Source organism: Periplaneta americana, chromosome 4, assembly GCF_040183065.1.
Source record: "Periplaneta americana isolate PAMFEO1 chromosome 4, P.americana_PAMFEO1_priV1, whole genome shotgun sequence".
Classification (NCBI taxonomy): domain Eukaryota; kingdom Metazoa; phylum Arthropoda; class Insecta; order Blattodea; family Blattidae; genus Periplaneta; species Periplaneta americana.
Window position 1 is genome coordinate 127,826,110 of NC_091120.1, and position 13,980 is coordinate 127,840,089.

At 34.3% G+C, this 13,980-nt stretch overlaps 1 protein-coding gene across 1 annotated transcript in view; it reads left to right on the top strand.

Moving 5' to 3' along the window:
• Nucleotides 1-13,980, top strand: part of Dora (zinc finger SWIM domain-containing dorado) — a 260,924-nt gene that overhangs the window by 156,198 nt on the left and 90,746 nt on the right. The window contains exon 15 of the mRNA XM_069825149.1: nucleotides 6,046-6,160. Within this exon, the coding sequence (XP_069681250.1) occupies nucleotides 6,046-6,160 (115 nt within the window). The remainder of the gene's footprint in view (nucleotides 1-6,045; nucleotides 6,161-13,980) is intronic.

Genomic DNA, 13,980 nt, shown 5'->3' on the forward strand with positions numbered 1-13,980 from the left:
TGAAGAATTTACAAATATGCTGAAATAATTTATGACACCTCTTATAGAAATGTAAAAATATGTATGTACATTTTGAAACAATGGGTATAGCACCACTTGAAAATGTTGAGCATTTTAACAGTAACTTGTAAATTGTTCCATCACGTTGTCTATAGTGTTCATTTATTGTAGCACTTTTAGAACGAACGTGGTTCACATACATAAGAAGAAATGACGATGGAATGAGTCTAACACATACAGTTTTTCTTTAATTTTTAGCAAATGATGAAGTTGAATATATACTGTTACTTCATATCCTAACATAAGTAGAGTTGCCACCATAGATGTAACACCTGAAATGAATATTATAAAATAAATTAATGTATTGGTAATGATACAAGAATAAAAAGAAATTAGGCTAGACATAACCTCACAAAATTACAAACACATGCTAAAACAAAACAAAAAAAAAACTTTACGTATCCGTATATAATAAAACTAGATATTCCAGATATAATTTGTTTCACACGATAACCACCTCAGCCTATTTCGGCAGCAGCCATTATTAGTTACAGTTTGAGGTGCATACCTAATCTCATACTAACCATGTTAAGTTCTCTAACCTAATTCACTGATAATTACGTAACAATACACAGGTCTAAAATACAGACAAATACACATTAATTACCTAATAAGTACAGCATGAAGATAATTCATTAATTTTGTCGGTATTTTCTAAAAGAGAAAGGGAAAATAGTAACAACATTATCTTCAATGTTTACATCACGTCGTTCACATTTTCATTAGGCCTATATCAGTAATGCTTGGTAAGTGAAACAATGCATGAAATTATTTTACATTTCGGGTCACATCATTCGAGAGTCGGAAAATGCAATTCGCCACTTTTAACATAGCATTGCTTGTTATACGAGAGAACTTTGACATTTACCTTAACCTATAAAGATACGACCTGTTGGTACCGAGTTCTTCACATAGCAAAACACAGACAATTTTCGAATATAACTTAGCTGAACAAACTTCAAATAACACTGTAATATGCTTGGCATATTTATAATATTCGTACTCACTCAGTAATGCACAATTAATCGAACTATTTTCACGATGCACAATGCTTTGTAATGGTACTATTCATCATTTCATAGGGCAGAGAGGCGAACCTAGCGGCAGAAATTGTCATGACTCACAGAGACCTACTCTCGATCGTGCTATGCGCCAGCTTGTGTAATCCCGTAAGCAACGGTTAATACAATGATCTGCTTCAGCTATAACAAGTGAAGTATTCAAACACTTCCCTAATGTAATGGCTACTTGAATTAGCAACAACATAGCAATGTTAGGCATTTCCTACTTGCATACAGCACTTATTCCCATAGCTTTTGGGATCTCCCACAACTAGCGTATTTTAGTCTATCTAAAAATATGCATCTGTGTGGGTTGACCGAAGCCTATTTTTTTTATAATAGTTGGCGATTATACAGAGTTACAGAAATTCGTAGTAACACAAAGTTGTGTTTTATTAAATGGAACATTCTGTATTTAATTCCATAAATTTGCTGCACTCTTCATCCTGATTCAAGCATGAAATAACTTGGCTTTGTATTCAGGTCATTAACAAAACAAAAACAACTTACAGATCATATGTACACTTTTAGAGCTATTTCATGGAAAAATGTTTTTGAAAAACATACATATATATATATATATATATATATATATATATATATATATATCTTCGTAGTATATACAGCTATTTGCTGACAACACGTGTTCCACTATGTTTCACTATGAATTTCCTCTTCTTACAAATGATGGGTAAAAAGCACGATGTTTGTTGTATATTTCAGCAGCCACATTCCAAAGATGAGGTGTATTCAGTATATATTGGAGAGAATTGTCCAAGGTTATAGGGATTGCAGATTTTAGATTAGTTATATGGATGTTTGTGGCAGGGCAGTTTAAGAGGATATGTTTCAAATCTTCTTCGTTATTGTTGCACCAGAAACAACAACTACTAGAGTCAACAAGATTAAAACGTGAAGATACTTCTGACTGATAATATGGCTGTCCTGGCTCTTGCTAAGAAAGTTTGTATGTGTCTGGGAATGTTGCAGAACATTTGTAAATCATTAGATTTCTTTTGAATGTTTTGAAGTACTTGGCCTTTATCAGAAGAAAGTCATAATTCAACCCATAAATTTGTTAAATGAGAATTAACTGCAGAATATGCGCTGGTTAAAGAAGTTATTTGCATAGGTTTGGGTCCCAAAGATGTTGCCTGTTTAGCAATATTATCTACAATCTCAGTAATGCCGCAATGACTAGGGTTCCATTGAAATACTATTTCTTTTTGAAGATTTAGTTTATTTAATATTTTTTGTATAGAGATTGTGATTTGTGCATAGGAAGTTGGAGTATATTTCATGATATTTAGAATAGCTCCCATCGAGTCACTGAAAATGCATACAAGTATATCATATAAGGTAAAGACATGTAAAAGAGCTGCCTCTATGGCCAGTAGTTCTGTTTCGAGACTAGAGGGAGATGAACATGATATAACTTATAATATTTCTCGTTATATTTTGGGATATAATAGCCTGCGCCTGAAAGTCCATCATCAGGATTCCATGACCCATGAGTATAGATATGAAGAAAATTTTCGTATTTGTTATAGATTACTTCCATGGCACTAGATTTTAAAACATTTGATGCATCATTTTTAGTATAATCGCCAAGGATATTAATATAACACTTTGGCCTTTTCCACATCCATGGTGGAGTTTCATTGACAACTAAATTTTGTTCCATCATTAAACAAGTCACATTTAAAGGACCATCTTCCATTTGTATACAGGGTTATTCAAAAAGAAAGAGCAGATTTTAAATATTTATTTAAACAAACTATAAACAGTAGAAACGCTTGCAGCATACCATTGGATAGAGGAAGGTTTAAAATTTTTTAGTCCATGAGGTTCCAAGCACTCAACATGTGAATCATGTGTTGCACGACAAAACGGTAGTCCATTTCTTGCCACACAAGAATCAACTGATCCCTAATTATGGAATTCACGGTTCCAACAATTCGATGTCGCAGATCTTGAAGAGTAGCAGAGAGGTGTGGTACAAACAACCCACAGATAAAAATCACAGGGGGTAAGGTCGGGGATCTGGGGGGCCACACACAATGAACACCATCTTCTCCACCTCTTCCAATCTAATACCCCGGAATGGTGTCGTTCGGATAATGCTGCACTGAAAAAAAGTTCATACACTTTCTTTACAGAAACAGCGCAAAAACATTCAGCTTCGGTGAGTTCTTGCATGTTCGACGACTACACAAGAATTTTCAGTTCCTCAAATTCGGACTGGCAAGTAACTGTGCCGGACAGGTTGTTGCTGTTTCCGCTTTGCTTATGGCCCCAGATCGAGCATCGTGTGTAACCAAATGTTAAAAAAAAAATTGAACCTTTCTCTATCCATTGGTGTGCGGTAAATGCTTCTAGTGTTTATACTTCATTTAAAATAAATATTCGAAATCTGCTCTTTCTTTTTGAATAGCCCTGTATTATAAAACTTGCTGAAGTTGTGATCTGTTATTTGAAAAAACATACATCTTGACGAAGACTGAAGCTTAAGGTGAATTTTAAGAATTTTCTCACGTATATATAACCAAACAGGTTGGACATTACATTCAATTTCTATTGCACATGTTGAGATAGTTTTAGGCTCTCCCAAACACAGTTTTAATGCAGCATTTTGGAATGTAGTAATTTTCTTCAGGTGTGTCTTTGATGTACCATCCCAAACTTCACACCCATATAATAATTTGGATCTTATATAAGCTATATAAAACGATCTCATTGTTATGATATCAGATCCCCACATATATACCATATATATATATATATATATATATATATATATATATATATATATATGAATCATGGAAATCAAAAAGAATCTAATTCCCGGTAACCAAATTTTTCAGGAGAGATAAAAACTGTTTTATGGCCTTGTTTTATGTCTGCTCATTTTTTTTAAATAGTTGCATTTCCTTAATGTAAACCAACTCTTAACATCACAATAACTATAATTATAATAGGTTTTTATATAAAAATATTATATGAGCCTAAAATTAGGTGGTTTTTGATTTCCATAAAGAATAAATGTAACAAAATATTATATTCGATACTTGTTTTATATTACAATGATATAGAAACACAAGAAATATAAAGAAAAGTGATCTATTGATTGCATTAAACACACATATTTTGAAACCGGTATTTATATCAGTTAATGTCATATTTAGAACCACAACCATTACCCTCTCCTAAAAATGAAATTGTTCCCAAATATTCAATATTCAATACCCATTTCCTAAGTTTTATTTTCTTCCACAGAATTTGTTAAATTCCTAAATTCAGTTATATATTTTGTTTAATGAATATTAAGTACATGAAATATTCATACATATTCCATATTAGACCACTTTAATCATTTGTGCTAACTGCATTATCATTATCACATAGCTCGAACAGTTTTCTGTAATACAAATAAGCATTATCTGATAGAAACTGCATTAGGTTTTTAAGATCACTTATTTTCTGCCTTTTCATGGAGATAAGCGAACTGTACTTCGATTCTGTAGGAAATGACATTATTGAATTTGATTTCTGTAAGATGATCCTGCTGCACACTATACCTTTCATTGTGTTGCTGACAGGAATATCATGTTTGTGTAAATAAGAGTACCGTATCTCATAATCTTACATCCTGAAATAAAAAATTACTCTACTGGTGTTTCTCTCATTCTCCTGTTTGCTACAGTCTTTCTGAAAATGATTTTTGAACTCAAGGAGAGTGGAATGTTTTACCTCAACTACAATGAACTTCACGTCTCACGTACGATGTTGTTGTACCAGTTACTGGGTGTCTCTACTTTGTCCTGTTTTCTGTCCTTTTTTCAGTTTCACCAAAGTCCCTAGATTGGGAAAGTAACTGTGCCTTCTAATGGGAAATCGTTGCTCAATATACTTGAATTCCGCTGTTGCCTCAGGTAGAATTCATCAGAAACATTTGTGATGGGAACAGAGAGATTTTGCTTGAAGTCGAAAGTCATTGTTTCTGTGGGATTCTTCTCTTCTTATACTGCTGAAATTCTGTATAAAAGACTTTTGTTTTTGTCTTGTGCAGCTTCACCCGTAACTGAAGCTTTAAGAAATAATTCATACATTTATCTAACCATAAAGTACTTGACAGATAGCTACTCAGTATGGAAATTTACGAATACTGTATGACAATCCATCCATAGGGTTCTAAAGTATTTGATCTATTGCAGTGATTCCCAAGCATATCTTGCGGTGATAATCCTGAAGTCGACATCTTGAATGATTTTTTAACGTGCACCTCTGTCATACTATGAAGGCTAAAAAATGCTGTGAGGCAAACTATATGCTCCTGAGATCTTAACTTTACTTCATAGACATAAGAAACTGGACATTTCATTCATGGAATGAGATTGCACCAATGCTTGTAAATATGCATACTGTGCCATCTTGTTGCTTCCTGTTCCCAATATGTTCCCCTGCATTCAATATGTAGTGCTTCCCTTCCCTGCCCAGTTTTTGTTTCATTTTCCTTCACATTTAAGACTCTTGATCTTATTCCTTATCCATTCTTATTCATTTTGCTTTCTTTTTCCTTTTGCTTCGCCGTCAGAATGATTGCTTTCACTAACATCTCCAGTTGGCCATTTCCCCAGTATCAGCTCAGTGATGCATTGGTGCTGCCAACTAGTGACGAAATATTTATGGACATCAGAAACAGACTAACTCCATGTTTTATGTTATAAATGGATAGCATACTAGGTTTTAAATATGTTTCCATCATAAAATCAGAAGTGATAAGAAATGGAGTTAGGTGGTTTTTGACTTTCACGATTCCATATAATATGTACAGATCATAACTTTGACACTGTTATTTCTGTGATCATATACTTGAACTTAGCATTATTTCTTTTTAAGGATATTTGGTGCTTGTTTTTTTCAGCTCTCTAGTTGCCGGAGGAAAGAAGAGGTATGCAGTAATGAAGCTGCATCTTCTCCCATGGTTAGTGCTATGGGATCTTCATCCGATCCAATCTCGGCCGATAACACTGCCATGTGTAAGTTTTAGTTTAGTCCTCATTGTCTGTATGCTTGAAAAACTAGATTCAGCTAAAACAGCGTGATGTTTTTGTGTCCAGCCTTTTTACCACATCAGCATTATGTGTAGCAGGAGTTAGAACAATTATTAAAAGTGATGCTGCTTATAAATATGCTGAACGATAAGAGTGGATAGTTGATCATTGAAAAACTTAAAAAAATAACTTGAAATCTGGCTTGTTAATGAGATTTTTCTTTTATTAATGTAACATTATTAGTCAATTTTCCTTTATAAAAGCCCCCTGGTAGAGGGGCAGAGAAGGCCTGACGGCCTTATCTCTACCAGGTTAAATAAATAAATCTAATCTAATCTAATCTAATCTACATTTCAACAACAAAAATTTATTACTAGAACACATATGACTCACAAAAGTGTACATAAGTATTTACAGCATCAAGTACAAATTAGAAACAACTGAAAAAACTACACACCATTGCGACATAAAATAACTAATTTATAACAAAATGAAATGGAAGATCAGGTAAAACAGGAGTAGGAGTGTGCTGAACATCTTTCTCACATTACACAGCAATAGGACACAACAAAAGTAATGTTTATGCAGAAAGAGGAACCAGCTAGGCTCTACTTGAATGAGCAGTCTGTTCAACAACTAAGATGAGATAATTATTTATATACGTGGATTTATCCCATGTCAGGACTGGTGCTATAGAGAGGATAGATTGGAAAGCCCTCTACAAAGCCTCTACACCTTCGGGTGAAGAGGACTGACGAACTGAGCTTATGTGAAGTGGAAGGTATTCAGTGGCAGTAACTTCACAGAGTAAATCCTTAAAATAAGAGGAACAGAATTTTCCTTTGCGATTTTGTGTTATTTCTTTTAATTTAGTGGGAAATCGACTTCATAGAAAAAATTGCAACATCGCAGTAAATTCAGTAACATTTGCCCATTTTCCCGCAGCAGTGAGGGAAATAAATGTAAAGAAACACTGCCTGTTGCATGTTCAGCCCTGCAGAATGCTCTACATGCTGTACGAAGTATGTCCTACAGAACTCAGGCTTTACAGTGAAGCACACTTCTATATTTCGGTAACAGCTTTGCCAAACATCCTATACTTGAAGTGATTTATTATTAATAAAAGTACTAAAACACTCTTAAACCATAAACGTGACTGAAACATTATGCAAACCTGAGAACTTATAAACTGTGTATTTCTAAATGTGTTTATGAGATAATGGAATAAAAAATTATCAAATTATCATGTACCGTAAAATAATTATTTCTGAGAAATATAAGTACAAAAGAAGAGAATGGTAGAGGACTTCTCAATTGATACTATACTAAGGATACATCTCTTAAGAAGTCTGTCATTGAATACCTTCTACTCTGTGTATATAAAAACACAGATTTACAGTGTTCAAGCATCTTTCTGGGATCAAACTTTCTTTTCCAGTCTTCTCTATTTTTTCAGTCTCCTCCTCCTACTACTTTCTCTTGAATCTCTTTACTAATTTTTTCCATCCATGTAACCTGTGGTCTTCTCCTCTTCGCCCTTCCTATAGATACCGGTACTCATTCCAATATCTGTCTCAGTAGTCTCATCCTCCATCCTCCGAATATGGCTATACCAATTTAATTGTTTACAATGGATATAATTAATATTACAGAAGTTTGATAATCCATCCTTTCTTTACTTCCTCATTTCTAATTTTATCAAATTTTGAACATTATGTATACATTCTTCAAAAGTTCATTTCTGTATATTCTGGTTCAGATTTAAGTTTTGAATTTAATATCCACAATTCTATTCCATATTTGTATTTGTGGAAAAGGGTGTCACTTCCGTTCAAGCACTGCAACCTGAGGTCTGTTGCGCTATTTCTGCTCCATGAAGTTGCACACACTCCAAAGTAATGATTTGTATATATTTATTTCTGTTGTTTTAAAAATGTATGTATCCCAATGTGATTCCATTTATCTTCTTATCATTGGCCTTCCTTTTGCTGCCCTTTCTTTAATTTCTCTTTGAAGCTGACTCTCTTTTATAATTTTTTCTCCTAGATATTTTCAGTTACCACATTCTTTAATCAATTCTTCAGTTTTTTCTAACATGAAATGATTTCTTCATTACTAGTTGTCATGTAATAAATCTTATCTATATTTAGTTTTAGTCTGCAGTTATTATACTCTATTTTCAATTTTCTCATCATATATGTTGTTGTTATCAAATGCTTGGCTCTGGCAATGAAGCCATTAGCTCTCTCGCTCTCCAGTGTCTCTCTGTGCTTCACAGGTTTGAAGATGTTCTTCAGCCGTTTCCTCTTCTTTGTTGTACAGGGGACAATTTGGATTTGTATGGTTACCTAATTTGTTTAGATGTTTTGCTAAATTATCATGTTCTGTAATTAGTCTAAATTTTGCTACTGTCATTTTACAGGGTGTTTGTGGAATGATTTCTGGTTTATTGATTAAAATATTCGATTTTTTATCCTTAGCTTGTTTGTGTATAAATTCTATATATTTGTCTTTATATTTATTTTTAATTAGTCTTTTTATAGATATGGAAGGTAAATTCTTCGTTTTACTTTGAATTAATTTGGAGCCTTTTTTTGCTAGGAGATCAGCAGTTTCGTTGCCAGCAATTCCACAATGTGCAGGTATCCATTGCAAGTGGACTTTTTTCTGTAACTTGTGAAGTTGTATCATTTTCTGGCATTCCTGAATTTGGATTGACATAATTTTATGTGAGTTAAGTGCATAGATTACTGCCTTAGAATCTTTGAGTATGACAATTTGTTTTAAATTTGTTTTAAATTTGTCTATTCTATATAAGAGCTGTTGTAACGCAATATGAATGGCAGTTATTTCTGCATCAAAATTTGTCGTATGATATCCAACTGGTTGATAAAATGAGAATAATTCACATGTAGGTCATGATCCTGAATTACTGTTAGCTGTAGACCCATCTGTGTATAACTTATGTGTAACCATTCTTCTGTAAAAGATAATGAAGTGCATTCATTAACCTCTCCTATCTGAATCCCATCCTCACCTACTCGTGGTACAACCTGTTTCTACAAACAAGGCTCTTGGGACCGAATAATTGTGATATAACCAAAACATCAGAAATAGGGGAAATGCTATTTCACTAAATATGCTGGCCTGTCATGGCATAAAAATGACCCGCAAGTGGCGATTGTAAGGATAGCTGGTAGAACTGATAAAGTCTCCTGGCTAGGTTCGAGGAATCCATTAACCAATGACAGGTGTGATCCTCCACTCATACTGGGGGTTTTGAATGAGTGGGTGATGTAACCACCATAGCAAATAAAAAAAAACTAGTGTTCACTTAAAAACGGTTTTATATGCTCAGAAGATTATGATGACAGTTCCTTCAAATAAGTTTTCTGGAGTTAAAACAAACTCAACAAAATCTTACGAATATAATTCTTGAAGCAGCAAAAAAAATGAATTTATATTGTAACTTTTGATTCAACAATAGTGTTACTTTTATTTACAACAACAACAACCACACACCCGTCAACAATGGGTATTCCACTCAACACTGCAACACAGTAGTCGTTATTGCACTCCACAGAACGACAATGACTATTCACGTTTATTATTGAGAAGAACAACAATGTACTCCTAATTTCAACTAATGTTCACAAAGCACTATTTACAAAACAAAACTGTCAGTTCTCAGTTCATAGTTCGTTCGCTTTGGCTAGTTCTTCTAGCTCACTCACTCAAGTTCATGGTACGTCGAACCCAAGACTTTCAGATAACAGTCCACTGCACTTCGAACCCAAGACTTCCAGAGTCAGTTCACTGAACTTCGAACCCAAGACTTCCGGACGCGTTGCCCTCGCCTGGATGCTGCCATAGTACTCACTTAAGTTCACTGAACTTGGAACCCAAGACTTCTGGACACGTTGTCCTCACCTGGATACTGCCACAGTACTCACTTAAGTTCACTGTACTTCGAACCCAAGACTTCCGGACGCGTTGCCCTCGCCTGGACGCTGCCACAGTACTCACTTAAGTCCACTGAACTTCGAACCCAAGACTTCCACTGGATACATCTCCGCTAACTAGCTTTCTCGCAGCTGACGGTCTAACTAGACTGGCTCAACTGAACTGGCCAACAAACTTAACTAAACTAACACACAGGCTACTCGCGTGCCCCTTTTATTTACTAAATCACACTTTCTCGAATGTACTGCGTCTCGTAGCTTCTACAATAATTGGCTCGCATGGCTTTGCGAAACTTCCCGATATTTTCTTACTTCCGCCACAGTCGGTTTCCTTCCCCCTCTTTCTCCGCCACGGCCCAAGTGCCCGCCCAAGTTCGCGTCTCCTTTTCCCGTGCTGCAGTACGCCTTCCTTCTGCCAGATGCATGTGAATGTTCTGGCCTGCCGCCACAATATGTTAAATTATCATAATCAATTGGTTATTACTAATAGGTTGTCTCCCTTCGCCCCACTGTCAAATTAGGGTACAAAGGCTACAACTGCCATTTATACCAACTATTCATGTTTCATTTGCTCCCATACTAGTATCTAGGGCCACTGCAAATTATGTAAAGTGTGCAGTAGTGTGGCTAGGGTTGCCAACTTTTTTTGAAGAAAATACAGGAGATTAAGGAATGGAAAAAATTTCACATATAAAATAGACAAATTATTCGGTTCAGTTACTAAAAAACAACTATATTCTACACTTAGGCAGCTACGGTTAAATTAAGAATATTTTGGGCCTTTTGTGTCACATAATAGTTGAAGTTGACTGTAATTTTCAACTCTTATTTGATTAATTGTGTCGTGCTCATGTTACGAACATCTGTCCAATTATTGTTCATGAGATGAAACACCCTCCTTGTATGAGCATTATGAGGAATATTACTTGGTATGCTTAGAACAAAACTAGCCAGTTTTTCCAAATTTATAATATTAACACAGTTTGATTTTAGATGGGTGAGTACTAAAACCCATTTCTGGCAAGCATTACTTTCTGCACATTTTAATGCATCTCTTGAAAAACATAATTCATCATGTGAACATTCATTCACAGCAAAATCAAATGTTTAGAATAAAAATTTTTACATTATGCAAAAATAAGGGAGAAAAATGCTCAAAGAGAAGAATAATACAGGAGCCGGGAGACTGTTAAAAATTAGAAGCAAATACGGGAGATCCTGGGAAATACAGGAGGGTTGGCAACCCAAAGTGTGGCCCATAATAGCACAGGAAAAAATGAAGTAACGTCTAAATACCAGAGCACCCTCTCAAAATGTTAGAAAATATTTCTGGTAAAGTTTCAACTCCAAATTCAAAGCAGTGCTCAACAGGTCCCTAACTGTCAGTTGAATTACCATGTTGGCCCAAATGAAGTACGACATCGAATATAATATGACCCCAAGTTTTCAAATGTTCTTTTAGGAAAATGAAAATATTACACTATAAACAATGTACACATTAAAAATGTTATAGAATAAAAGAAAACTAATGAACTGTACCTTTATCTCCTGTAGTACTGTAATTTCTTTCAAATTCTTCTTTTAGTTAAAGTAGTTAAGAGTTTTTTTGGAGGAGGTATACCAGCTAATCCAAGAAAATGCTGTGGGAAGAATGTTATATTTACTCCTACAAATATAATTGCAAATTGTGCTTTTAATCATTTTGGGTTTATAGTTAAACCTGTAAATAGAGGATATCATTGGATAAATCCTGCTATGATAGCAAACACTGCCCCATTGCAGTATCTCATTGGTGGTTAGATTGAGATTGTTGACTAAATTAATAGTGTGCACTGCAACTTTGTACAGTCATCTATAATTATTTATAGACTTTTGTTTTCGTATTTTACATGAATTTACTAAACCTTCAAACAAACTTTAAACACGTTAAAATAAATTTAACCAATATATGAGAGAGAGTATGGTAATATTATGGTACCAGTACAGTAACAAAAATCAGGAATAGGGTAGATCAGATTGAATGTGTGACCTTAATAGAGCAGCAGACCCAGTCCTGTACGCGTCATGGAAGAAGACGTGAGATGCACGATACGTTGATAGTAAGTCTGTGTAATGTTGTTGTTGTTTTCTAATGCCAGGCATTTGACAGTAAAGTCATTTGACCTCTTGCACTCCAATATTTTTCAAAGATATTATCATGACCAGCCAATGAAGCACAGATTTTGAGAAGTCTGTGTAATGTGTAAGTAGACTTCTTTCACACTTGAAATGGCTTAGGCCTCGATTATAATACAAGTCCAGTTTTTGCAGCGCTGTTTTTATGCAAAAAAACATCGTATTAGGTACGGGCCAATATGGTGTGAATACTCATAATGTAATAAAATTGTGAAATTGAAAAAACAAGTACTAATACAGTATGAGAGAGTAATTAGATTGTTATATAGCTTACAGGAACCAGTTGGTACAATATCCAAACCATCGATAGAAAAGTTTTATAAAGTTAATACAGGAAATTAAAAAAGACTTAAGTATTCTTCAGAGGAAAGAAAATTTAATAATGAAAGACAATCCATTCAATACCATTCAAATAGAACACAGTTTGGCCCTCATGGACGATGTTTAAAAAATCTGAAACAGATAGGCCTAAACTAGTTTTGAAGAGACTGGCTACATAAGGAATGGTTACAGATTTATACAGATGGATCTCTGATGTCACATTCAAGAGGAATAGAAGCTCTCTCTCTTTTCATTTTACCTTTTTGTAGGAGAATATATGACAAATTTTGAAAGAGAAGTTACTGCTATGTATATATCTTTGCAAAACCTCTTATTTAAAATTAAATAAATTCCAAAATGCTATCATCAGATTCAAGGGCAGACATACAAGCCATAATTTCACAACAGTCTACAAAAGGAGCTAAAATTTAGAATTGTAAGAAAATGTTCTATTATCTAACTAAACTACAGGAAAAAATTAGTTTACAGTGGATTCCTTCCCTTTATGATATAAAGAGAAATGAAATGGTAAACTTTTTGGCTAAAAAAGGCACTGAAATTTTACAACATCTAGTAGTGGACTTCTATTTTATTCTGTAAAACACCCAATCAAAAGTAAATTCAGATCTGCCCAAAAACAACAAACTTCGGATGGCGCAAAAGATAAAACCTAGAACATTTTATTGATGAAACCCGAGATAATCCCCAAGGGCCACATAAATCTGTATTGAGATATTCAGGTTGATAACAAGTCATGATTGTTTGGTAAGCCACCTGCACAGGATATGGATTTCCCTTACACCTATCTGTGTATTTTGTGATGTAAATAAAGAGATGAACATGGAACACATCAAAAGATGCATAGCATTATTACAGGAAAATGACATCGTACAAAAATACTGGAGTGTAAGATGGCGAATGACTTTATTGTCAAATGCCTAGGCATTGGACTAACAACAACAGCAACATCATTTTATGTCGATGTAAGGAAGGAAGCTAATAAATCAAAACTCCAAGGTAAATAATTTCAATAATGTAGTTTATAATTGTAGTAAAATAGCTAAATTTATATTAACAACAATTAATTTAGTATAAAAATATTTCATAATTTGATAACACATTACTTCGAACCAGAGTACAAAATATGTATTTTGTAGAGTTTGATTGAACTGATTTTCTGTTTGTCTCAATCACTTGTAACACATACTGTTTTTTTCTTCCTCGTCATTTGTTAAGTACTTTAGTACGATTCTTGGCATCTCTCAGTGCAGTCCCTATCCGGAGATCCGGTTGAGGGACTATTTTACCTCCGGAGAATTTTACACTGAGGGACTCCATGAATCAGAA